Source organism: Corvus kubaryi, unplaced genomic scaffold (genome assembly GCF_017639235.1).
Source record: "Corvus kubaryi isolate FWS band 111438036 unplaced genomic scaffold, C.kubaryi_AGA036_p1.0 split1-131, whole genome shotgun sequence".
Taxonomy (NCBI): Eukaryota; Metazoa; Chordata; class Aves; order Passeriformes; family Corvidae; genus Corvus; species Corvus kubaryi.
Genome location: NW_024582073.1, coordinates 8676403 through 8702784, shown reverse-complemented (window position 1 = coordinate 8702784; position 26382 = coordinate 8676403). Strand labels below are relative to the sequence as shown.

The window sequence follows — 26382 nt, the reverse complement described above, 5'->3', positions numbered from 1 at the left end:
ATGGGTTTAATGTATGGAGCTGCATCAGTCTTGAAAAGAGGCTGAAAGAATGGCGATGACCGCACCCAAATCTTGGTGCCAAACCCACGTTTGATCATTGTTTGCACAACTCAGGGTTCTCTATTTTAGGCCTGAGAGGTCTGTGCTGCTCAGGCATGCCCAGGTCTGAGTCGCCCCATGCCTTGCACCCACCTCAGCACTGCACCCAGAAGCTGGGCAGCTCAGGGCCAAATCCCGCAGAGGACTAGTAGCTGGAGGGCTGCTCTGTGGCCACCTGAAGCCTAGGGCAAGCCTGTCACTGAAGGGGAAGAGGCAATGGTGCGGGAAGGGGCTCAAGAGCTGAGCTGAGTTGGAAGTTGAACTTTGTAACTCAGGAGGGAGGCAGGAGAGTCCACAGGGAGAGGGTGGCATTTCAGGCATGTTTCTTCATTTAGGCTTCCGTGTCAGGCCTGCTCCACTGTGAGTATTCTGGAGGGCTTTGACTCACCCTCTGAAGGCCTCTAGTCCTGCCCACACAATGTGTCAGGAACCTGCCTCATGCTAGATTTTGAGTTCTGTTTTATTACCACAGGCTTCAGTTTGTGCCACTTCACTACCAAACCTGAGGAGTATCTAACCCACAGCATTAGGTTGCTGAGGAACCAAAGCCTAAGCTCATCAAGGCGTAGTAAATAGTGTGTGAGAGTTTTACCAAAATCCATATAGGAAGTGCTTGTGAGACTGCGTTTTCATTTCCTCTTTCAGATTGAGTGCTCTCGCAATGAGTAATGCTGCAGAAGTTACTGTGCCTGGTCTGCTTTAGAGACTCTCTTAGCCATGCTCTCTGCCATGCTGTGAGGAAGCCTCCTTTTTGCTCAGGTATCTGTTCCTGGGAAGGGAATGGCTTCACCTCCAGGTTGAAATGTGTCTGGGCGACCTACCTGATTTCCCCTGTACTGCCTAGGAACTTGGGGCAAAGCAAATAGGCACATCCCAGTTTTCCTAACACACAGCTGGCATCTTGACCGCATAGATTTTTCCTGCTTCTATTTGAAAATGATACCAAAAAGGAATTAGGCTCTTTTTTCACAAAATAAGCATACTTCTTCTTGTGTGTTGTTTATATATCTGGGGCAGTGGCAAGATATAAGCAATGATTAACTTTATTTTGTGTAATTTAATGATCATCTATAACAGGAGAAAGGTTTGTGGGGTTAAATACAGTGGGTATCAAGAGTGCTATGGTTTACTTCCTGAGCACTGCACATACCATACTATTTGAGGCAGACCAAAGTCAGAGCTGAACGAATCTGAGAACAAAAAGGAAATCAGGCAGTGGGGACAGGAACAGCTTCCTTCCTTAATCTCAACTCCCTTCCTACCATCAGCAGCTGTCTTGTTTCTCCAAGAGGGACAGAAAGCAGTGGATTAAGAAGAAATACGACCTTTCATTGAAGATTAACCCATGTCAAGACCCTGGGTAATGTCATTTTATAATTTCTTATAAACCCTTAGTTACCTGTGGTTTGAGACTTTATTTTTTGCTGTCAGCCTACTTCTCAATGCAAAAATAAATTGCAAGCCTTAATTCCGCCCCCATAAATATTTTCCACGACAAAGTGCTTGTTTCTGGAAGTCCCAGATAATGACTCATAATGAGTTTTTTAAAAAGGAGAAGCAATGTATTTTTTAATGTATTAACTATTCTCTCATAGCCAGATGTTCCCCTTCATTGCACAGCATGAAGAGGTGAAAAGAAGCAGAAAAACTGCAGTAAGAAAGACAAAAAAAATCCCCAAAAGCCAACCCAACAAATAACCAAATATCAAGAGAAACAGGTCAGGTGTCAATTTTACACCTAACTTTGGAATTACCTACATGTGCAGAGTGCATGGAGCTGAGGGTCTTTTGTTGGAGTTCCAGGTCTCTTGGAAGTGAAATGATGGATCAAATGCGTGAAGCATGTGTATTACTAAGAAAGGTCTCAAATAAATAAAATTCAACTATTTTTGGGAAGTTATTGGGTCAAGATCATTCAGAAAATGTACTGGAGGGACATGGGTGGAAATCAAGACATGTTAGAACATGTTTCTTACTGTATGGTTTTGTTTCTTTGCTGAGTTCACTCAGTTCAATAGTTGTTTATGAAGTATTTTACAGATGGATGCACTCTTTTTCCAAAATGCAAACTACTTAGCCAGATGGCTTCACATCTGGATTAATCTCAGCACAAAACAGAGAAGAGTAGTTGCATTTTAAGTATCTGCTCTCTGTAGCAGACCTAAAATTGGTGATGATCATGAAAGGCATTTATATCAGTATAATTTGCAAATAGTATTTATTTCTCTACTTCTGACAGTTCTGAATGTTTCTGATGGAAACATTTAAAAATGTTTGGGTGTCTCATTTGCTTTATCACAATTGCAATGGAAACTTACTGCCTGATTGCTTATGCTGGTATTGGGAAACCCAAACCCTGTTAAAAACGGACAAATACATATTTAATGTGAAAATGAAGAAACAGAAGTTCTCACATAAACTGGTGATGCACTGAAGCCCCTTATTCAAAATCCTGTCTCAAACTAAAAGGAAGTTTGAAGATTTTAAGAAGATAGGATTCCCAAAATGCCTTCTGTGAGCCTTCCTTACCTTCATCACTGTTGATAATTAACTGAATTAATTTCATTTTATAGGGAAATGAAACAAAGTGATTCCCCAGCCTAACTGTGCAGCACTGTTCTGCAAGCTTTGCATCAGCAGGTTTACAGCATGTTTACACAGGCTATATTCTTTTTATATTTTTGGCACAAACTGCCTTTCATCTACACATAAATTATCTTTTTGTTTCCTTTTTGCTTTATCTTGTAAATTATTCTGTTGGTTTTTAATCTTTCTTGGAAGCAATATGACTTTATCTTGGAATGCATTGTACTGTCATAATGTTAATGTGGACCAATTAATTAGCTGTCTTCAGAGAGTTTCCAGCCTGCAAGGAACATAAAATGCATGGCTTTAGATCTGGATCAGGCAGTCTGTTCCTACTGATTCGTGGCTGGAGATGGTCTGAGATAACTTCACTGAGCCCAAAATATTTGCTGAAAAGGACTTGGTTTCCACTTCTGTGCTTCTGGGTTTCAAGGCTGCTTGGGAAGCCAGTGCTCATGCCTCTGCCCCCGAGCTCTCCTGCTATGCCGGTGAGCTTGGGCTGCTTCAGCAGAATGGGACAGGAGTGCCCTCCCTGCATTCTGATTGCCTGATCATACACAGTGGACAACCTCTTCTGCTGATGGCTCCTAAAGTATAGACCATAGACTCTTGAAATCCTGAAACTACCATCACAGCTTTGCTTTCAGTGTTGTGGTAGTAGTTGTGGTAACTGGAAGTGGTGAGAATCTGGCCAGCTCAGTTTGTCTGTACTGGGAAAGGTGGAAGTCTCAATGTCTGTGGTCCCTCCACCTGCTCAGCCTCCTTATGCTGGTAAAAAAGAGGACATATATGCTGATAAAATGATATTACTGATCAGTCTTGACCAGTGCTTCAGAGGAATCCTCATTGAATGACAACAAAACCGTGTACACCTATGTTGAAGTAGCCCAAAGTGCCTGCCTTGGGTTTTTGCACAAAGTCAGCTAAACATGCATACTCTGCAGGCAGGGCCATATTCCAGGCTCCAGAAGAATATCCCAGGTGTTGTTCCTGCTACCGGAGAGTAAATTGCACGTAGCCGTGCTGGGCCGTTGTTGATCTCCTTTTCTGCTCTCATGTATTGAGCTGCTGGGCTGTGCTGTGCCATTATTCCCTGAAGCAGGGAGGAGGGAGCTGGAGGAGCAGCAGAGTGTAAAGAGAAAGCTTCCTGCAGCCTGGAGGGTTTGCCTCCCTCCCCCGTCTTCAAGGTTTTTACATCTGCTCCCATAGTCACCAAAGAGAGAAAGATATACCAACTCATACACCAACCCACAACAAACCCACACAGGCAGAGCTGCGAAGCTCTCACCAGGAAGCTGACTTACGCTAAACCTCTTCACTCTTTCTCGTCACGCTGCATCTGGGTCTGCTGTCACTGCTGCCTCCAGATGAGCTAGACCCAGTTGCCAGGACTACTCTGGCCTGTATGCACAGGGGTCTCTGGTTGCCTCGAGAGCTTTTGGGTTTTTTGTCCTCTCAATAATACAGTTGTTCTAATCTGCTAAAAAAGAAGTCTATCTGAAAAAGCCAAGAACACAGAATACCACTCTTCTTTTTTTCTTCCCCTGTCTCATCCAGGATAGTTGACTTTCGTAACGTTTATTTTCAACAGCCTCTTTCAGCTTCCTGCCTCTGGTGAGTTCATTGCATTTTCTTTTTTTCTAGGAGTCTTAATGTGAATTGATATTCTGAATCAAATTCAGTATACTTTTTTTTACTTTTGTTAATTGCTTTTATTAATAAGTTTGTGAAATTGGTTTACATAATCAGTTTTACTTCTCTGTTAAATACCATCTGTTAAATGCTCGTATTGAGATAAACAATTAAACCCTGGTCTAGATCTTGCATTTTGTGGATTTTCATTTGTTCCCGAGGTTTTTCTTCACTCCAGCGTAAAAAGGCCTTATATAAAGTAGAAAGAGGGGTGTGATGGGCTGTGCCATGACAGTTTCTTCCATGTTAACTGATATAAGAAAAAAGAAAAAATCGGAATTGCTCTCAAGATGGTGGATCTGATTCCGATGCTCTTTTCTGTTGTACGAACTATGAACCCAGGAGTGATAGATGTGTAAATCTGCAGCACTTCAAGGGATGGTCTTCTTCCACTTCTGTGAAGTACATCATGCTTATGAGGAAACTGTTCTGCTTCATCTTAAATATTCCCAAGCAAATTTAGGTGAAGACTTTATTGTGAAAATTTGAGAAATAGGTTTTTAGGACTGGAGTGAGATTAAAAATATTTTTAATTTGCTGACATATCTGTGGCTGGCTCTGGCTCCAGCAGCTGCCTGGTCCTGCTAGGTCTAGTAAATGACTGTGCCACATTCTGAGATGGAAGGTTTCCATCTAAATGGCCACGTCTGTAACAACTTGTGTTCAGGTCACTCCCACGGCTTCTTTGCTTTCTGAGCCTACTGTGGCATGCTTATGGTGTGGGGTCCCCTTACAGAGCAGTGTGTGTGTGTGTGTGTGTGTGTGTGCATGCGTGCACATTTCTGCACACCCATTTCCAGATTCTGCTCACAAAACCTGCATCTTATGATGTTCTTGTGGTGATGGAATGGTCTTGTCACATTGCCCATGAGATGCAGTTAATCTGAAAGGTGAATGAGGATAGAGCACGCTGAGGCTGGAACCGTCTCTCTGACACAGGTCCCCGCAAAAAAATCTGAATGTGGATTTAAGATTTTCTAACTTCTCCTTTAAGCTGTGTTTCTACCTGTGGATAGGACAGGAGTTGAGCTGTGGCATCTGGCAGAGGCCAGCTTTAATGAGGGGTTTATCCTGAAGAAAATACTTGCAGAAGAAAAAGGTAGGGTAAATGAGATAAGTTAGTTGTGAACAGGCACATATGTCAGCAAATTTTGGTGTCTGTTGCTGTTGGAATAAGGTGGGATAGTGCTTTATATGTTCCTGCTTCAAATTTCACATTTTCAACCCCACCATTTAGATCAGTGTGTGGTGTGTTTGTGATTTTCCAGTAGGAAGGACCATATGTGTACACTTACTTGACTTTAGAATGGGGTTTGATGTAATTTTTCAGAGATCGATCTGAAGATCTATCATACAAATGAAGTCAAATCTACTGGAGAAAGTGGGTACTGACTTCATGTGAATACCACGTTTGAGACTTGGGCAGTAACCGCGGGGTCGAAAAGCCACGTGTGCACTTGCTTCCTGCTAAGTTTAGAGAGCAGGCCTTAGTGAGGCATAATACCAGGTTTTACATTCCCTAGATTAGGTGCTGCAAACCAGGAAAAACTGTAGGTTTGTAGTTATAGAGAATTGGTGTTTTTATAAGTAATCTGTACTCACTAAGTTCCAGAGCAAAGAATTAAATTTTAAAATGTGTTTGATTTTCATGTATAGCAAGACAGAAATTCATAGCCCATCAGCAAGGCAACATGGCTGTAAATTACTGTCATTTAATCCCATTTTAAGATAAATTTACTGTGCCAAAGCAGTGTGAAATCAACTCATAGCAGAAGAGCATCAGGCCTCAAAATTGATGGTAAAGTCTCATTGCTGGTAATGGCTGCTAGTGCCAGTGATTTTAGGGAAGTGATCGCTTCTACAGTGAGGGGCGAGCCATATAAATCCTCAAAGAGGTAAGTGGGTGATCTGCAGCATACCCAGAGCACACAGGAAATGAGCAGCCAGCGTGGTGGCGGTCTCGCAGGCTGTGCCCATTTTGTACAGCAGTGGGTCTGCACCAGCGGAAGCTCCTGAGGAGCTTTTCTCAGTGATGCTTTCTGATAATCAGCCAGGAGGATACCCAGGCAAGGAGATGAAATTCTGCTGTTTCTCCTCTTGCTTTTGCTGTGCAGTTCTAGATGTATAGCAGTAGGTGGATTAGGCACTTTAGTGTTAACGATTTTCTGTGAAAATTACCTCTTCACCCCCCTTTTTCTTTGTGAAATGTTGATGCTGTGATTCTATAGTTTTCCCTAAGAAACAGTAGAATGTTACTGAATGCACCATTCAAGTGATTAATTTGACATTGACCATAAAATGAAAAATTGCAGCTTTTTCTATAGTGCTTTTGATTATTGTTTGAAAAGAGATAAAAGAAGTAACTGTAAAACGTAGCTTTTTCAAAGTCTTGATGTAACATTTTAGGCATCACACCACACAGCTTAACATCATTCCCAAATTAGGTTCTCACTTTCTGGCTAGTGGTGTGTGGTTTTATTAAATTCACGGTTTTCAAATGTTTCCAAGCTATGATACAGCTTATAGCTGAAAGATATTTTGAGATAACCCCAGCATACCAATTAAGAAAGGAAGTTGGCTGCAGCTGTCTCAAGCCCACTATTAAAGCACTCTGGCCTTAAAATACTGGACAGGATCACACAAACACAACAAAGCAATGTAGCAACAAAATTTTTGTGCTGTAGCCTACCATTAGCTCTTCTCCACAAAACCAAGTAGAATTTCATATTTGCTTAGCAGAAGTTAGTTGTCCTTCAATTTTTATGTCAGTGAAGGACTAGAAAAGGTTCCCAATCCAGCAGAAGGATCAGTGGACAGTGGAAGGGGGAGACTTTTGGAGCTTGTGAAACCTCTGTAATGCAGCAGTGAGAGTACTGGAAGTCATGGCTATAAAAGCTTGGCATATCAGGTCTAATATGAGCAGCTGGCAAAGTGTCAAGGAGCAATAATCCCAGCAGTCCCAGTCTATCACTGCTGACAGGGTGGCTGAAGGTTAGCTGGGAACATGGTCTGAGCACTTAGTGCATGCATGTATTCCTGACAGAGCAGATACAGGAATGGTTTGTGCCCAGCCTTGCTTGTGGCCGTGCGCTGTGTTTATCACAGACCCTTATCATTCCCCTCCTGCACAGTTGCCTGCTGCTGTGTCTGTGCTGTATTGCTTTCACACGAGGAATTGCATTTGGTCTTTGGTTACAGAAGGCAAGGAGAAGTGTAAATTCCTGAGGGATGAGGGTGGGGCTGAACTTGACATGCTTGTCTTTACCTGACAAAATGCATGAATCTGCTGGAAACCACACAAGGATTCTGCTATGGTTTGGAGATTTCCCTACAGGGAGCCATGGTGACCTGTCACATGGGAAAGACACAGCATGTGCTGGAAAAGGAGCAAACACCTCTCCTGGCAGAAGCTGGCACAGTGGGCTGTGGTTACGTACTGTGCATGATTTCGCTTCTCACACGCAAGTGTGAGCGTGGAGTACCAGTAACTGACACTTGCCAGCTTGAGGTTGTTGTACCATCTGGTCACAGCTCTTCTCCTCATGAGTGACAATGTGTTGCTTTTGAAAGTTAGACTGATTTAAGTCAAAATATAGATAGAACTGGATCTCCTAATATAAAAGCGTGAGACCAAGACCCCATGGTAGGTAGGCATCTCTTTTGGTTGTCTCCTGTGCCATGGTCATTGAAAAAATATGAAACCTCTCAAACTTACAGGAAAACTGTTCTTTCCTTTCATTGATACGCATGCCAGTGGACACAGTCTTCAGCTTGCCTTTTTTTTTTCCATCAAATGACTGTGCTTAAAAACTGGTAAAGACTTTGGAGTTCAAAATTACTGAGGTACTGATATACTTAAATTAATTTATCTATTAATTATATATCTAATTATCTATGGGCTTTCGTTTTTCTCAATATAAACATATATTATGAAACAGCTGTCATAAAAACCCTGCATGTTATTTCTTTAGTTTCCATCAATTTAAATGCAAGTTTTTAAATTCCCATCTCTTTCAGTGGAGTTTTAATTCTGGATGAAAACCTGTTGGATAAATTATCTCTGAGTTTGAATCAAGTCCACCAGGATTCAAAAATAAAGCATGGGAAATGTTCTCATAATGTTCAAACATCTTTCTCCTAAAATATCTTTCTTTTCATATGTGTGATCATTTTCATTCAAAATATGTAAAAATCAAGAAAATCAAGGAAAGCTTTCTATGCTTCCCACTGAAGAATTCTGCATTAAGATTTACCGTATTGTGGGGATTTGCATGATCTTTAAACCAACTGAAAGCCAAGTAGATGTCAGCTATAAATATATGAAATGGCTTCTCAAAATACTCAGCTGAAGAATGAGTGAGAAGGATTTATGTATTAGTTTTGGTTGTACAGTCTTTTCTCCTCTTAACCTATTCCATATGACCCGCTGCTGTCTGCAGTATTATATGTTTTATATAAAGGTGGCAAGAGATCAAGGTCGTAATGGAATCAGAGAAAAGTAAAGAAAAACAGGCACTAAAATATATATTCTGCTCTGGCATGTGGTTGGTGTAAGATATAAACCAGTGTAAAATCTGAGCTACCAGGTGTAACTTGTGCTAATTCTAGAAAAAATAAAAGGGAAGAAAGCATGTTCCTTTGAAATTGGCTTTTAATCATAACTATGCATGGAACGTAGGCAGTTTGATGAAGGCAAGTATGCATGCCCATTTATTTTATCTAATTTAATCTGCTACAATTAAGGAATTCTAGAGAGGCTGCATGGTGAGAAAAAAAAATTCCTGCTTGTACTGTAGATATGTATTATCTCTTATTTTATCTGTGTGCTGGATATAGTGCATGAATACTGAGTCATGGCATAGATTGTGAAAAGCAACTCCTTTTTTTTTAATTTATAAAACAAAAAGATAAAAATCATAAATCAACAAATGCAGGATAAGTTATGATCATTTTATGTTTTATGTCGCACCTGCTACTTGAAAAGTAATTGAAATTATTTCTAAGCAAGCTCTTCAAATTTTTAACATTTTAATGTACATGTGTGCATACAAAATTTAAGGATGATATTAAAGATGGCAGTTTTCCACTGTGTGAAATCTAGACTATGATTTTAAACACTTGGATATATACAGAGATAAGAAAAAGGGGTTTGTTGCTGGCAGTCTTAAGGGGGAAAAGCTAAAATTATCAGGGAGTTTCTGTGTTATAAAATAAATAACCAACAAAATTATTGTTGCTTCCTTTGCTAGCTTTGCTCATTAACTTCAGAAGTTTAATATTCGTCACAGCAAAACAAACAGTGACATGCAGTAAATATGAGTTCTTCCTAAATTAAAAATAAATCAGTACGTTTTAGCAAGAGGTCATTATTGTGAACTGTTTGATCAACTGAAATATCATTATTACTACTCAAAACACCTGTACATCCAACACTTTATTCTTATCACAAAATATACAAAAATAATCTTCCATGGAACACTGGCTAATTCTATTCTAACTAACATTTTCCTCCTCCACCTTTACCTCCCACTGAAATCAAACCTGTGCAAATACATAACCTAATGATTAACATGGAGAACCTCCTTCTTCTCCCACTGATACTAGGGGGAGAAGATCTAGACTTGAGAATCTCCTTATTTTGTGCTAGGTATTTTAGAAAATCAGAGCAAAGTTAAACCTGAAGAGACTTCTGAAAGTAATGTTGGAGATCTTGCAAGGGGTCTGTTGAAGAAAATGTACAAGTGGTAGGCCAATTTTTTAAAGACCTTTTAACACTGAGGAGAATGTTACATCACCTGTATCATTCATGTATTAGCTTTTAGCGGGACTGTTACTATTGATTACTTTGAAGTGTTTAAGAGAGCCAGTCAAGATGATCAGGTAGTGTGCAAACAAGGGAGAGAAGTGCAGTCCTACCCCAGGTTAGAGCCAAAGCACACAGAAGTCAGCCTTCTCCTCTGCAATGGGCTTGGCACAGGCTCTGAAAGAGGGGAAGCCTTTTTGCCTGCAAATGCAAGTGCATATATAGAGTTGCCAGTTTATTTTAACAATTTATTATGTTACACATCTGCAGGATTTAATATAAATCCACGCGTCTCCTTAACAGCAAAGCACTGTAACATATTGCAAAGGTATGTCTAATAAATGTAATGGCTGCATACACAGCAGAAATGTAATAGTTTACAATGGGTGACTATGTAATTTTGTATGTAAAACTCTTATCCACTAGATACTTAGGTTATTGCAAATCCCCATTTAGCGCAGCAGTAATCTCTGCTTATGTGCGTACAAATACACGTGTACCTGTATGTAGACCGCGGTCAATTCAATAATGCATCCGTTTGATGCAAAATATGTATGCAGGTTTTCAAATGATGGTAACATATCTTGCCCACAATTTGTTGTTTCCTACAGCAATCTGTAGCAATGTGTTTTGCAATGAATTAGTATCAATGTGTCCATATATATATGTATATGGACATACATGCATGTACGTAAGGATGCAATTTTTTTTGTACATGGATGTATCGATTCATTATTGAAATAGTTAGATTTTAAATATACACTGATATATTTTCAATATTTTTGTGTATCTATATGTGTACATATACAGTTCTATGCATCCAGTCTAGCAAATAATGCATCATTCTCTGAGAAATTACAAATTATTATTTAAAACTAAGAGATGTTAGTTGTGTATGAAAGAGAAATGGATACTTCATGATGATTATGCCCATGTCTGCAGATGGTAAAAAAAGAACAAGCAGAAATAGAGAGTTTCTGGAAAGAAATCACAATCATTGTTGAAGGTTGTAAATAAAAGAGTACTTCAACAGCCAAAGAGTATTTCAACACCAAAAAACATTTTGGGAGATTTCGAAGAGCTAAATCTGTAAAAAAAAATCCTACAAAAATATGTTGTAAATGTGTTTTTGATTTGTCTCAAACTGTTTTAAAAGAGGATGTGGCATGAAAAATTTGAAGCGGTTTGAGGCCCAAAGCTGCAAACATTTCCCCATGTCAGTAATTCTACACACACAGTAGTCTGATTGAAGTCAATTAATGAAATTTTGTATTTTGTATTATCAAGGCTTCAGTTTGGCTACAATGCAGTTAGACTTGCTGAAAATTTGCTTTTGACCTCTAAGTTATTCTTAATAGAAAAACTGTTCATAGGTACGTGTGATAGCACTGCAGTCAGCACCCAGCACTTTATCCATGTTCATCTGCAAGTGTATCTGTATCCCCATCTGGACCCAGAAGCAGTTCTATGTCAGTGGTGAATATATATGTACATATATATGTGTGTGTGTATGTGTGTGTATATATGTGTGTGTACGGAAACAGCTACTATGAGGGAAGGCAGATGGACAGATGGTTGATGAACTTCTGTGCTCGAACGTACACGTGTGACATTTGCACACCAGCTGCTCCGTGTATGGCTGTATCTGTAGGGAAACTCAAGAATTTCTTCTCTGTTTAAGAGCAGAGGAGAAAAATTAGCACAGAAAAGGGTGGGAAAGAGAGGTGACGTATCCAGTATCTTGCAGAAGGAAAACACTAGGCTTACCTAACTTCAGGCATGACATGCCACTCCATTTCTGATGACTTTGAGGATATTGGATCAGACTGAGAATGTTTTATGAGCTGGTTCCTCTGTGAAAGGATTACTTTCCTACACTTGATTTACCCAAATTTTAATTTGGAGATAATATTTATACATGGATCCCTTTTGAAAATGCCCCATAATGCCATGAATGCCACAAAGTCTGTAATTTACCATGTCACTCCATAAACATATAAAGAAAAATTACTTCAGACTAATGGCTTGAATCTTAAAGTGGGTACTTAGCATTGCCAGATCTCACTGAGTTCTATTTAGAGATTTAGGATCTCAGATCAGTACATGAGAGTCTTACAGGCTTCTCGTTGATTTTTGGAGTGGTTCTGATAATCTGTGCTCATGTTTAATTTGTAAATTGCTGAATCAAGGTGTGATTAGCCACAGCAAGAGGGTTCTTGAAGATAAAATAAATATTTCTTTTGTCTAACTGGATAATTAGAATGAGAGTTAAATAGTTTTTCTCAGCGACTATAGTAAATTGAATAGATCTTTAGTTGTGTCATAATCCATTGTTTATATATAGATATTATTATAGGTACTATTACTAAAGCAATGAAAGCAATTTTTTAAAATTTAAGATAGCTCATTAAGCAGTTTTCTGTGTATAAATAAATATGCAGTATAAATAAATGTGCAGTGTGTGAGCATGTGTGTAAATATGTACATTTTGTTATACGAAAAGCTTTCATCCCTTTACTAGGACTTCACATCTCATTTAATCTTGTAAATAACATTGGTCTGTGTTTGTTGTTGTTTTATATCAAGATTTCACATTCTCAATATGAGGGAATTTCCTTTAAATCTGATAACGTGAGTTCCCTTGCTAATAATAAAGTCGACAAGATTACTGAATATTTGATCATAAATCCTTCTCTTCATTTGCAGTTATTAAAACTGCCAGAGAAAGAAACTGAGGTATTTTCAGGTGTTGTCTTGATCCTGAAGTGATTTTTTGCAAAGGCTTCTAAGAAAGTGGTTCTCCATTTTCTCAAAATTTCATAAATTAGAAATTAAACTCAAAATTTAGTTTTGTATTTTTTTCAAAACAAAATGCAGAAATTTGAAAACATGGACAGGATTTCAGTTTTGTGAGTAAGGGAGTGAAAGAAAAGAATTCCAAGTTTTTATGTCTGCAAATTTTTTTTTTTAAATTGTGGAAGGAGATTGTTTTTGAGATGACGAGACATCCTGGCTTTGATGTTGTTTGCTTTTCTAACTTTAGAAGGGCATTGCAGAAATTATTGTCCTTAAGGATAAAACATCCATGTAAAAGCTCTCATCCCAGCTTCTGAGCATCCTTTCAATTCTTTTAAATATAAAAGCACATTGAAAGATAATCTGGCAGTTAATCTGTCAGTATTATAAATATATCAGTCAGCTGAAGTATTCTGCCAGTGAGTAACCTGCCATCTTGCTCCTGGGCCAAGGAATAGAGATGGCCCCTGTGGTAGCTGGCTTGGGAAGTGAATGAGTTGAATGGAGATTTTTTGGTGGAGTAGTTTGGGGAAAAGATGCAGCACCTTGCAAAGGTACAGGCTGTGAGCCAGTTCTCCTTCATGGCAGTGGTACCACCACTGAATGCCACTCTGGACTGGAAAGCTGACAGTCTCTGAGGTGGTGGGAGGCTGATTGTCAAGACAGGGCTATAGATCAAATTTGTCTTAAAAGAAGTTAAAAACCAAGAGACAGCTAATGCAAATGTCAGAGAATCAGCTTAATGGATGCATGACGGGTACAGCAAGGGGCCATTTGCTTGCAGACCAGCTGTAGTCTCCAGCCGGACTGCAGCTGATGGATTAATTTTCAGGAGACCTATGCTTTGGAAGCAGTCTGGAGGTTTGTATCTGAATGGAGCAAGTACACCTCATCCACAGAGCTGAAAACAAGGTAGTGTGACCTTGATAACCTGGTGATCTAGCAGAGCGTCCAGACTGGAGTCACAACAGTCATGGTTTCTGTGTCACAGCGGCTGTATCTTCTGGGTGCTGTCACTAACCAGGCAACAGCGTCTCTGCCCTGTCTTGATTCCTGCCAGGTTTCCTCCTCCTCCCTCTCCTTCTGCTTGCAGGAGTTGTTCCCAGGCCCTGTCTGTGCCCTGCAGTGCCCACTGTGCCCATGGAGGTGAAGGTGTAAAGCTGCACACTGTTCTGGTCAGTGAGGGTAGTCTTTGTGCCTCCTTCCTCTCCTCGAGGGCCTATAACTAAGGGATGCAAGGAGAGTTCTTATGTATCTGTGATGCAATTGGAAGGAGCAGTGATTACAATCAGCACACTGGAGAAGAACTGTAGGCACTGTTTTGCAGACCCCACTTCTGTGTGAGGTGGGACTTAGAAGAGTAGGTAGGCAAAGACAGCATGTACATTCAAGCATTGCACAGCAAGTGGAAGTCTCTCCAGTGGTTTTCAACCTTTTCTATTAGTATAAATGTTTTTGTTTCCTCGCCATGTCAGATCTCTTCAAGAACTAGTATACACAGTGCTCAAACTGAAATACTAGCCTGCTGTTATCCTGATATAAACAGGAACTCCACTGAGATGTAACTGAGGTAGGGAGTGGATAATAGCAATAATAGTTAGCATGCTAACTGCTTTAACTCTCTGAAGCTTTTTGTGATTGCCTGATCTAAAAAGACGGCTGTTTGCCTGCATGGTTTGTTTACATATGAGCTAATTCCGTTCAAATTCCAGCCTACCTAAGGGTGCACTATCAGTATCTAAGATAGGTTTTGAAATTAGAAGTTCCTGACTGTTTTTATTTTCCCCTATCATAAGACACTGTCCATCCTCTGGAGATGTTTAGCCATAGTGAGTCATGCTCACAATGATTTTATAGTAGATGCCAGAGATATTCTTGGCATAAATGAAAATCCCATTTGGTTCAGTTGATAAACTTACCCTTTTTGATACAGCAGTCTGGCTTTCCTTTGTTGGTAGAGCTCTTTCAGCAAATACCATATTAGTTTTTCATGGGATGTATATTCACTTGAATCCTCTACCTGCAAAGGGCTCAGTGCTGCTGTGCCCTACTTCCCATCCCATCACATTGCGGGTTGGTAACCTCACTCACCTTCTCCGTATTGTATTCAGCCATGATCAAGTGTGAGGCATTTTACCTGCCTGAAGATTGCTGAGGTGCAGGTCAGACACTGCCAGAGAGTGACTGTTGTAGGGCTTCTTGTGCTAGCATCATCAGTGAATCCACACTCTGTAACCACACACTAGTGCCAGGGTTCTGTATTCCAAAGACAGAGGGAACCAAACCTGCAGTTTGCTAAAGATCACTATTCAGCATGACCACACAAGAATAAGACATACATTCTTATACCTAATGATTTTATAAAAGGTCTTACCTCATTATTCAAATAATATCTTCAAATATTCAAAAATTCAAATAAAGTTGTTATGAATGATGAAAGCATAAACCAAAAAAAGCATAAAAGAAGATACAGGTTTATATATTGAATTCCAGATACAAATTGAACTTAATAAAGTCGGTAAATTTTTGAAAATCAAATTGTTGGAAGAAAAAAACAATCCCTCAGCAGCTTAGACTCCATCTCTGATCTGTGATCAGAAGGTTTTCTGCAGTCTTGTAATGGGTGTAGCACACTGCACTGTTGGACCAAGACAGAATATGAGAGAAAGGGACCAAAACTTTTGCAAATATTTATAAAACTGGTTGTATGCTGCAGCACAGAAGTGCCCAGTACTGTCTTTATAGGACACTGCTTTTTGTTGATGTTTAATCAAGCTTTTTCTGTCCATTGAGGTGAACTTGCATAATTATTTTAATACTATAATACTGCTCTTACTGTGAGGCTGCCACAAGGACCAGCTATGTGCCTAATTAAAGGCACATATTTAGTCCCGCTTGTATATGGACACACACGAATGGTTGTGAACAAATGCAAGATCAAGGCCACTGAGGGCAATTTGTCCACAGGATCACAATATGGGCCTTGTTATATACCAGGGTTTTTTTATTATTCATTGGTGGAATGTAGAACAATATCATTTGCTTTGAAAACAATTCTGCACTGTCACAATGGAATATTTCAGCTTTTGTTATTGTCTGTCAACTAGCCATATTCACTAGTCCTTAATATCTCTTTCAGTCTTTAATCATTTATATTCTTTCTTTCAAAATAGCAAGTATAATTGGACCTGGTAATCAACAAGTTGAGTGCCAGAACAATCCTTTTATCCATCTTTCTTTGTTTTTGGCATTGATGAAATTGCAGAAGTCATGCTTTGGACATCCTTATTTTCTCCCACATTCCAATATGCACAAAATAATGAACCTGAAGGCACTAAGGACTGCTTGCACCAAAGAAATGTTTGTTCTTAAAAAGATGCTTGGTACATGGAAACTTTCTCCTGAGAGTATGCAGCTTTATCTGAATAGGGTGCTATCGTCTTTTGGTGAATTGAGGTGTTTTCAAAATGTATTGCTGACCCAATTTTGAAGTAGAATACTCTGAAAGAGAGATTAGGATTCATATAAGTAATAGGAATGTTCATCATACATATGCTTTTTTAATTTTTCATAGATGTGTTTTGTAAATGTCTCATTTAATTCCCTTGAGAGCTTGTTTGGAGAACAGAGAAGGCGAGAGAGTGGAGTTAGACCTAATGAATCTTTAAAAGCAAATTTTCAGCTGCTGCCACTAATACTTAAATTAATGGAACAGCTTGTTTCCCGGCAGCCAGGAATGTTGTGAAGCAGCTTAGCCTCCATCCCACTTTCTAGAAGTGAGCGGTGATGGTGAGAGCGCGGTCTCGCTGGCAGGCCAGGAAGCGCCGTCTGTTGCAATGACTCCCGTAGATACCGTAACTCAAGTACGCACAGGCCCGGCCCTGCAGACTCAGGGCCACCTCTATAAAGCAGCGTGCTCCGGCCACACATGTTCTTTCAGCCGGGCATCTGGTGGGAGAGATGCAGGTGTGCCAGCAGCACAAGAGGAGGTAGGGCACGGCCTCACTACAAAATGAAAGCAGGGCAAATAGCAGTTGTCAGTGCCTGTAAAATGTTCTCTCTAAGCTCAGCTAGCACTTTTCCTTTGTTTTCCCCCCTTTGTGGAGTAAGCCAAAGCTTGGAGTGTACTAGAAATAAAGGGGGGGGGGGGGGCGGTGTTTGTGGTGTGTTAGGGTACTGAAAGTGGAGAGTGTTACAGTAAAATATAGTACATGCGTTTTGTGGCCATCATTAATTTCTGTGCAAATAGCCTTCAGCTGTGATGTCTCCCTACATATATGAAGGAAACAGAAATATATTATTTATGTAACAAACACATGACATTTTGATATTATGCAGTGATACTTTTTTTTAATTACTCTTGTTCATCAGAACTAATTTGTCTTCAGTTTTGCCGTTAGTGATTTTCGGAGCATCTTGTGTGTCACCCTGTGTGAGCAGTGAATCTTGCACACAGCTAGTGGGGAAGAAACAAATGCTTTCAAAATAGGAAAATTTGACTGAATGCTGGCAGGAGCTCAAAAGCAATTACATACTCTGAAGAGTACTCTTGGTTCAGTTTTACAAGAGAGTAAATGCCAGGACAGTTATATCCCCTTCAAATGAAATTTTGACTGGGGCAAGCATCAGTAGTGGGGCTTTCTTTGGCTTGTGCTTCTCGATTGTTGAAAGCAATTTGTAAGGAAAAAATTAAATTAAACTCTTTTTGGGTATTTTTGCTGTGAATCCCTTCATTGCTTTTGAAAATTGTTCGGGTTCAGCTGACTTGAGATTCACACCTGAAGTCTTTGCTTTCTCGTTGTCACAAGTGGTTCTGTGTTACTGTTCCATATAGGATTGTTTAAATAGTCAAATTGGTTAGCAAAGAGCTTTTTTTCTCTTGAGTACCTCTAGAGAGCATGGGTATATTTTCAAGGGAATCTGAACTGATCATTTAAGGATTCAGGATTCTGTCAGTCTTCGTGAAAGTCAGAGGCAGGGAATATCTCACAGCATATTAGTAGCGGTTATACCAAAGTTAAATTAATTTTATCAGTCTTTAGACAATTGGAGGGAAAAAATAGTTTGTGTCAGTGGAAAATGGCAGTGGTGGTAAGACTGTTAGCTCCTGTAGAGCAGCAAGAAGGTTATTTACATGAATGGCTGTTGCACACACAGCCATCTGGGAGGAAATGGCAAAGTTCATCATCCTCAGTAAGGGACACTTGCCATGGCTGTCCAAAGATGTGTCCAGGCATCTTTATCTTGATGAGGAATGGTTTATTCTCTGTGGGTTATAAATGTTATATTTTATTTTTACTCTTCCAGAAACATCATTTGACTTACTGAAGATTTGAAACCAACAGAGTCATGTGGGAGAAAATGGAATTTTAGTCTCAAGTGACAGAATCAAGTCATAAGAAGCAAAGAGATTTGTATGGTTTCTCACTAAATGGAAGTTATATAGAAGGCCTCTAAGACCACTGCATCTCTTCATCCCACTCCTGCTGCACAGAGACGGTGCTCTTGGCCTTGGACGTTAATAAAATGCTGGATTCAATCAAGTGTGTTCTGGTGGGAGACTCTGCAGTTGGGAAAACATCTCTCTTGGTACGTTTCACCTCTGAGACTTTTCCAGATGACTACAGACCCACCGTGTATGAAAATACCGGAGTGGATGTCTTCATGGATGGTGTACAGATTAGCTTAGGTCTTTGGGACACATCTGGCAGTGATGCCTTTAAAGGCATTCGCCCCCTCTCCTACCAACAGGCAGATGTGGTATTAATGTGCTACTCGGTAGCAAACCACAATTCCTTTCTGAACCTGAGGAACAAATGGATCAGCGAGATCCGCAGCCATTTGCCCCGCATCCCCGTCTTGGTGGTGGCCACTCAGACTGACCAGCGTGACACGGGTCCCTACCGTTCCTCCTGCATCAGCCCGATAGACGGAAAGCGGCTCGCCCAGGACGTGCGAGCCAAAGGCTATTTGGAGTGCTCTGCCCTCAGCAACAGGGGGGTGCAGCAGGTGTTTGAATATGCTGTGCGGACAGCGGTCAATCAAGCCAAAAGGCAGAACAGGCGGAAGCTCTTCTCCTTTAATGAGTGCAAGATCTTTTGAGGACTGTCAGCAGTGGTTTTGCTTATGTTTGTTCTTTCTGTTTTCTCACAAAGATACTGCAGCAGAGAGAATGGGAGGTGAATCAAAGGAGGGCTTCTGGCAGGACCACAGTGCAGGTGCCTCTTGTGAGACAGATGTGCTCTTTATCTGATCCTCTCCCCTCCAAAACACATGGGCGCTATCTTGAAAAATGAAAGGTGCATATCCTTATTCACAAGCCTGTGTTTGGACTTTGCTAGCCTGGACTGGAGCAGGCCTAGTCTGGAGATCTGCAGATAACAGCTGTACTGATTTTGTTTTTGTTTCTGTCAGTGTTCCTCAGTTGTTGATTTGTCTGCATCTGCATTTATTTAATGACAAACTTCTGCCTGAATCAACCCCCACCTCTGTCCATGTGGATTTTTTTTACTTAAGAACTTAGTATATAAAACCTAACCAATGTGTATTTTATTTAGACGACTCTTGTATATATTGTTGTAAAATCCCAAAAGTTTAGTTTAATATTTTGGAGGTTCTCCCTTTAGCTAACCACAGAAATGAATTGTGCTATCCATGTAATAAATGGCCTGCAGGCAAGCCTAGCACTTCTTAGACATGCGTCGGTCATTGTGTAACAGCCATCAGTATGTCCAGCATAGGAGTGATCAAAACTTAATGACTTTTGACAGCTGTCCTGCAGTTTTGTGAGATCTGTTACCTTAGTATGTTCCTCACCAACGTGCTCAAAGATGGGAAATTAATCTGATTCTTCCTAGACTTCAGTGGGTTGCATCCTCTGCAGGGCTTGCAGACAGGGTTGGTTTAGACATATGGTTGGGCTGGCAGGAATTAATCTGTGCTACCATCACCTCTGTTGTCCCTGCTGTAATTCTGGAGGCAAAAGATTTCAGTCTCCAGAGATGGAAGGTATTTTTTCATGAGCACTTAAATTCTCACATATTTTTAGCCCACTTTTTTTTGAAGCAGTGGTTTTAGTGAAACCAGTCACCTACATTAGTAAAAGATTGTATACAGAACAAGGTTGCATGGGTGTCTTTAGAATAGCTAAATGACTTTTTTTTTTTGAGTTTGCATGCTAAGTATAACTGCCTAGGTTGTATCCAAGTAAGACTGAAACAGGTTTTACATCCTGGGGAGCCTGTCACGTCTAAGAGTCAAATCCTGATGTATGTACTGGGGCCAAGTTACCCTCCTGCACAGAAAGGCAGGCTAAGGAGATGTGAACTTCAGGTGTGTAGGAGAACTCTGCTAGAAGATGTAGTGGGCTCAAGACACAATGCTGTACATTCTTTGTGAATTGCGGCGGTTCCCTCTTCCTTGGATTATCTGTCCCCTCTGTCCTGCACCCTCTCTCAGGTCTTGCAGATCTGTCTCATCCCAAGAGAATTTCTTAGTCCAGCAGGATTTCCTTTGTCCCTTTCCCTGTCCTTCAGCTAGCTCGTAAATAACCTTTGAGGGGCTTATAGCGTGGTGCCATAAAAGATGCCACATAGCACAGTAGGATTATCTCACCTGTGATGTAGTGAGCAAGTATTTACATTGTGGGCACCTTGAATACCAGTGGGGCATGGAACACCTGGTGCTGTGATTGTTCCACCAGCTTCTAGACTGTTGAATATTTACCACTCATCGACCTGATTGTAAGGGAGGCTTCTGATCATAAAAATATCCTGGTCTCATATGAAGTTTTTATATCTTTAAATCTTTATTTATTTAAATCTAGCCTTAAATCTTTACAAACTTCTGTACCTGAGCACACAAGACAAGGACTTCTGTCATCATCCATCTTTCCTGAATTCTTCTCTTTCCTACTTCTCTTTCTGCTCAAGTGTTGATTTGTTCCTGAAACACTAAAACTGACATATTTGTAAAAGAGTCTGAATGGCATTGTACTTGTGCAGAGTTACGCAAGTGGCCAGGTGTTTGCGGTCCTCGGTTAAAAATCTTTTGGCTTTTGGGAGAAATGCTTCTACATGTCAACTCTTGCAGCGCCTCTTCTCTGGAAGTCTTGGGTTTTGTAACCCTATTTAAAAGTAGCTATTGTTACTGTTTGAACATTAAAGATTGCATGCAAATGTCATGTTATGAATTTTCCTATCTGTTACAACTGGAGACATTTTTGTTATGTTCCCCACTCCACTAATGGATTTAATACCTGGTTTCAACTATTTTTAAGCCATATTTTTTCCAGAATGCTCTATTCAATTGTCTTTTTTTTCCCTCAGTGGGTTAAAGTTTGTTTACAGCAGCTCATGCTGACATTTTTATGTGCTGAAGAGCAGTAATCTCCAGATGAGAATGCTGTGTTGTGGTATTTGCCACAAAGTGCCACATTCAGGCACCAAAAGGCTCCACAGAATTGTTATCACAGACGAAGCCAGATAAAGATGTGCTCCAGAATCACACTGTAACTGAAAATCTCATCTCATCTGTCTTAGATTCCCGAAGCTTGTTACTGTATGTTACAAAATGAAGAAATCGATGTCTGCTGCAATTCAATGAAGCCAAGTGGATAGGCTTCCTTGAGATGCCTGAACTGACAATACAGGGCACACATGAAATTTAGGGATGGCTTGATATATTCTTGATTGTTCATTCTAGAGCCAGTGCAAGGTGTGAGGCCACTGAAAGCCAGCTGATTTTTAAAATCAATTTGGAAAGAGTATAAAGTAATGGGGATTTTGGTTTGGTGCTCTGTGAAAAAAGGGTTCAGATTTTCACAGCGTGGTTATTTTCAGACTCTCAACGCTAAAAGGCACTTTTCACTAGGAACAAACTGTGAAGCACAGATATTTTAGTGTCTGTAATTATGCAGTTTCCCCTGAGCTATAGAACTGATGTGCTCAAAAAGTGTGGCAACCCCAATACAGAGGTTGAAATCTAGACACACCAGAACTCAGATGAAGATTTGGCCAAATGGTATATTGGGGTTTGCAGCTTGCACAACTGCAGTCCTGTTGTCTGTAGTGGGAAAAATGAGGGACTGCCGAGGTCTCCTGTGAAACCCTTCCAGAGTGGTTTTCCTTGTGTTTACTTGGGTAACAGGGTCCCTGGGTACTGTTTAAAGGTTAAAACCTGGCTCTGGTATTTAAAGTACATTAAAATGACACATGTGAAATTTCAACTTCTTTTGCTCTGAAAAACAGCAAAACTAAAAAGTGTACAGCCTTGTCTCAGTTGGGTCAAGCTTTCAGCTGAGGGAAGAGACCTTGTTCAAATATTCTCCTTCTATCTTCTCAAACTGGTCCCTTCCAGTTTGTTATTCTGTTGCTAATCTTATTTTTGCTTGCTATTAAAATAGATGTTTTTTTAAAAGAAGGATTATTTTAAACACAGATTTCCCAGGCTTTTAAACTTACTTGATACGTAACATACAATATAAATACTTTCTACAAGTAAATAGAAAAAATATGTTTCAAATCATTACTCTTGCCCCTCTAATTTTTCAGATGGAAAATTATTCAAGCTTACTAGATATAATTGATATTGTTTTTCCTGATTTTTGCAATTAACAGTTCGCAATTTTTTGTGCAATTTTTGTGGGTACTCTGCAGTTACTAAAGTCTGTGAACACAGACTAGCTGATGCTTGTGTTAATAAAGAAAATGTGTTTAAGGGACTCTATATATGGCACCATTATGAAGGAAGCCACCAGAGGGATCAGACATGAAGGAAAAGGAAATGTCAGCACTCTTGATATCTCAGCCTTTCCTGTGTTACTATGGCATTTGAGTGAATACAGCCATTAGAATAATTTCTAATAAATGGGGCAATCCATGTCTTTTTAGCACTTTTCTCATAGTGCTTTGGTTGCACACAGCTCAGGTTACTATAAAAGAAATAAAAAGCTTCATTTCATAACATCAGAACACTTGTCTGCTCTTGCCTTTGTGAGCAAGTTAACTACCTTAATTAACTTAATTAAAAGTCAGATCAGCCTCTTCAACAAGCCAGATATGACCACACTGGGTTAGCCAAACTGCCTTGCTCTGAAACGACAGTAATGAATTTTTGTCTCTGGATGTTAGGAAACATATTTTATGTCTCAGAGATTTCCTTTACAATGGTAAGAGCAAAACATCCTGACTAGTTACCAGTGTGTACCTGTCCTAGATGACCTATATGCCCTTTACCTTGTGCTCTAAGCAGCCAGCTATTGAAAACAAAATTCAGAGAGAAAACAACTTTTGTGTGTATCTAGGTGTTTATATTATATAGCTGCTTAACAACAGCTGTGGTGGCCTTTCCACTGGCGTGGACCTCTCGCTCCATTGTGATGTGACACTGCAGCTGCTGTGTGTCAGCGGGGTCCGTGTCACTTGTGAGGCAGGAGAGCATCACCACGAAGCTGCCCTGTGTTTTCAGCAGGACAGAAGAGATGCTCCTCGGGACTCGTCTTACCTGCATCATAGGCAATTGCCTTGCTCTGCAAACAGACCTGGCCCTGCCTCAGTCAGACTTCTCTCACTTGCAGGTGGCCTTGCAGTAACACATTTATTTTATGTGCCATTTCTAAAGTCAGTGTCAGTGTCCAAGTCATTGCTGAGGCCTGGTTTCTGCAGCCACTGTTGGACTGGTAGCTGGGCTGGTAGTTTGGAGGGGGGAGGAAGGGGGATGTCTCAAAGCACTGCGCTAAACCCTATGGCACTTGCCTTCCTGAGTGTGGGTAGCTGGCCTCCAGCCTTGCATGAGCTGTGAGTCAGTTACTAGTGAACAAAATAATAGCTATTGCTGCCTTTCTGGTTATGAAGGGAATGAGCGACACATCTGTCTCAGGTCTTTCACAACCGCCCTACAAGGCTGGCAGGGGGGTTTCTGTCGTTGCTCCTCTCACCCTGGGTATGATTCATACAGGGGCGGAGCAGCAGGGCAGGGGCCTCTGTGTGGTGGTAGTTGTTTCTGTCTCTGGAAAAGAGGAAGGAAACGACAATTGGTGTCTTCACTTGGTGTGAGGTGCTCACTTGCCTGCGTCCGCAATGTTTCTGAGAAGTCTCCAGTGGGCACCGGCTCCCACAGGCACCCCAGCAGCTCTGGACTGTGCCTCAGAGGATGCAAGCTGATCTGGGACAACTCTCAAGCCAAGACCTGGGCATCTTCCCTCGCCCCCTTGGCTGCCTTCCCAAAATGCTCCATTGCTGTTCAGGTACCACAGAAGGGTGAGACTTTCAAAAGAGACAGCTTTGCTTTGAAAACCAAGATCCCTTGCAAATGTCAGCTGCCCAGGATGTGGCTGTGTCTGCTAGCTGTCTGCTAGCCATAGACAGGGCAGTGGTGGCCGAAGCTGCACAGCCAGTCTCAGGGTGTGAAAGGAGAGACCCAAGGCTGATACTTCTCAACCTGGTGGATGAATTAAGTAGAAGCAGCTTGAGGGAGATGTGTCTTATATGCCAAACCTCTTGTAACACATAAGCACTGCTGCATTTTCTCTTTCTTAGAAAACTCAGGTTTTTTTTAATATATAAAATGCTTAGTGTCTTTCTGGCTATTACCTTATCACTTCCATTTATCTGTCACTGTGACGCCAGATCTGCTGCTTAAAGGCCAGTGTTGCAGTGTTCAACACAGCATATGTCTGAGGAAGCATTAAAGGTCACAGGATTCCACAAGAGCCTAATCTAGAACTTCTTATGAATCCTGGGCATTAAAATGTATACAGATATTTTAAAATATTATCTTGTATGTGGAATTAGTGCTGGTATCTAATCCATCATAGAATTATTGACCAACTAAACCAGAGCTGCAGCCTTGGCTCATAATTAGGGCTTTGGCTTAGACAATGAACTTTGCTGTTCAGTCCCACCCCATTTGGGCAGTGTTTGGCCAAAGCACGATCAGGTCAGTGGGGAGCTTGTAAATTTAACCAGGCTCTGGGCCAAGCCTGTGTCTGCAGCTGGGTGACATCGGGCAAGCCACAGCTCCAGTGGTCCCCTGCGTGAGATGGACACACGGCAGTGACCTTTTTTTAAAGTGCTTTCAGATTGTGGTGCTGGTGGGTACTTTTGCATTTGTCAGGCTTGTCAGATGTTCCTGCTGACAGGTTTGACCTGCAGAGTTTGCTCTGAATGGGTCTGTAATGCATGTTACGGGACTAGGGCTTTCCAGCATTTCAGTTCACTGAAGCCACAGGGAGCAGGTAAGCATAAGGGACAGAAGGAGAAGGGACAAGATATAACAAAGAAGTAATTGCTTTACTACTTTAACAGCTTGTAATTAACATAATGCCCTTTTTAATTTTACAGAACATCAGTATGGGATGAGCTAACATCTCATTCATCAGTGATATGTTTAGAAATCAAATTCTTCCTGAGAGAGTTGTGCTGAATGCTGGGAAGGTAAAGTAGAGAGAATGTCCCTCCACAGTTATTCCTATCCCTCTTTTTGGAGCATGCTCTTACATTCCCTGTAGTGACTGGACTCTGGGCTGGATTGATCTCAGTGTGTGCAACAGGAACATTCTTACAGCCCTTTGTGATGGTAAAGATTTTTTTTCTGTAGAGGGAGCAGTCAAGGGTACTCATATACAGTCTCAGGCTTACAATGCAGTACAAGACACAACTTAAGGAGATTAACTCAAGGAGAGGAGCATGTGACTCTGCTCCACGTCTTCCACAACTTTCCACCTGGCTGCCAAGAAAACCGATGCACTGCCCTTGATTTGGAGCATTCTCAAGCTTTTGGCTCTCTATTGTGCAGAAATATATCGCTGTTATTTTTCCCTGAATATCCACAGACATTCAAATAAAATGGGGCATCTTTACTGCAGATATTTCCCTCTTTCATAGCTGACACATGCTTTTGGCTCCCACTACAGATATGTCACAATGTAACTTTTAGTTTACTGATGAAAGAAATCCCATGAGTCTTGCCTAGCAAAAAATTGCAACTTCCCAACCACACCCCATGAAGAATAGCTACTTCTGGTGCAGTTGATCTTTGCGATAGGTGACAGCCAATGCTGGTGGAGTTACGTCTTTGTGAAACTGCACAGAAGAGACTGGAGGAATATCACTGCATTGTATATTAAATATAGGAGTGAAATGACTTTGAGCTGAGAGCAGAAATAGCATATGTATAGCATTTGCTATACAAATAGCAAAAGAGAGAACGTTAGGAAAGATCCAAGCCAGAAGGGGTCGGTTAACTGAGTTAAAAGACTAAGCCCTGACTGGGATCTGGGACAAATCACTCAGGGATGCAATTGAACAATCCAGAATTAACAGGGCATTCACCAAGCATAGAATCTTAGATGTGTGCAAGGTAGTGCTCTGTATGGTGCCTATGACAGAAGAATCAAAACAATAGGA

The 26382-nt window shown here is 40.7% G+C and overlaps 1 protein-coding gene across 3 annotated transcripts; it reads left to right on the top strand.

The window, feature by feature from the left end:
- Positions 1-21158, top strand: RHOH (ras homolog family member H). Of its 3 annotated transcripts, XM_042053822.1 has the most exons (3): positions 1-858; positions 1368-1459; positions 18284-21158. In XM_042053822.1, the coding sequence occupies exon 3, from the start codon at positions 18503-18505 to the stop codon at positions 19076-19078; it is 576 nt and encodes a 191-aa protein (XP_041909756.1). In that variant the 5' UTR covers positions 1-858; positions 1368-1459; positions 18284-18502; the 3' UTR covers positions 19079-21158. The 3 variants fall into 3 exon arrangements, with proteins under 3 accessions (XP_041909756.1, XP_041909757.1, XP_041909755.1); XM_042053823.1 differs by lacking the exon at positions 1-858 and having other exon boundaries at positions 1319-1459; XM_042053821.1 differs by lacking the exons at positions 1-858; positions 1368-1459 and adding an exon at positions 2342-4299.
- Positions 21159-26382: the final 5224 nt, after the last annotated feature.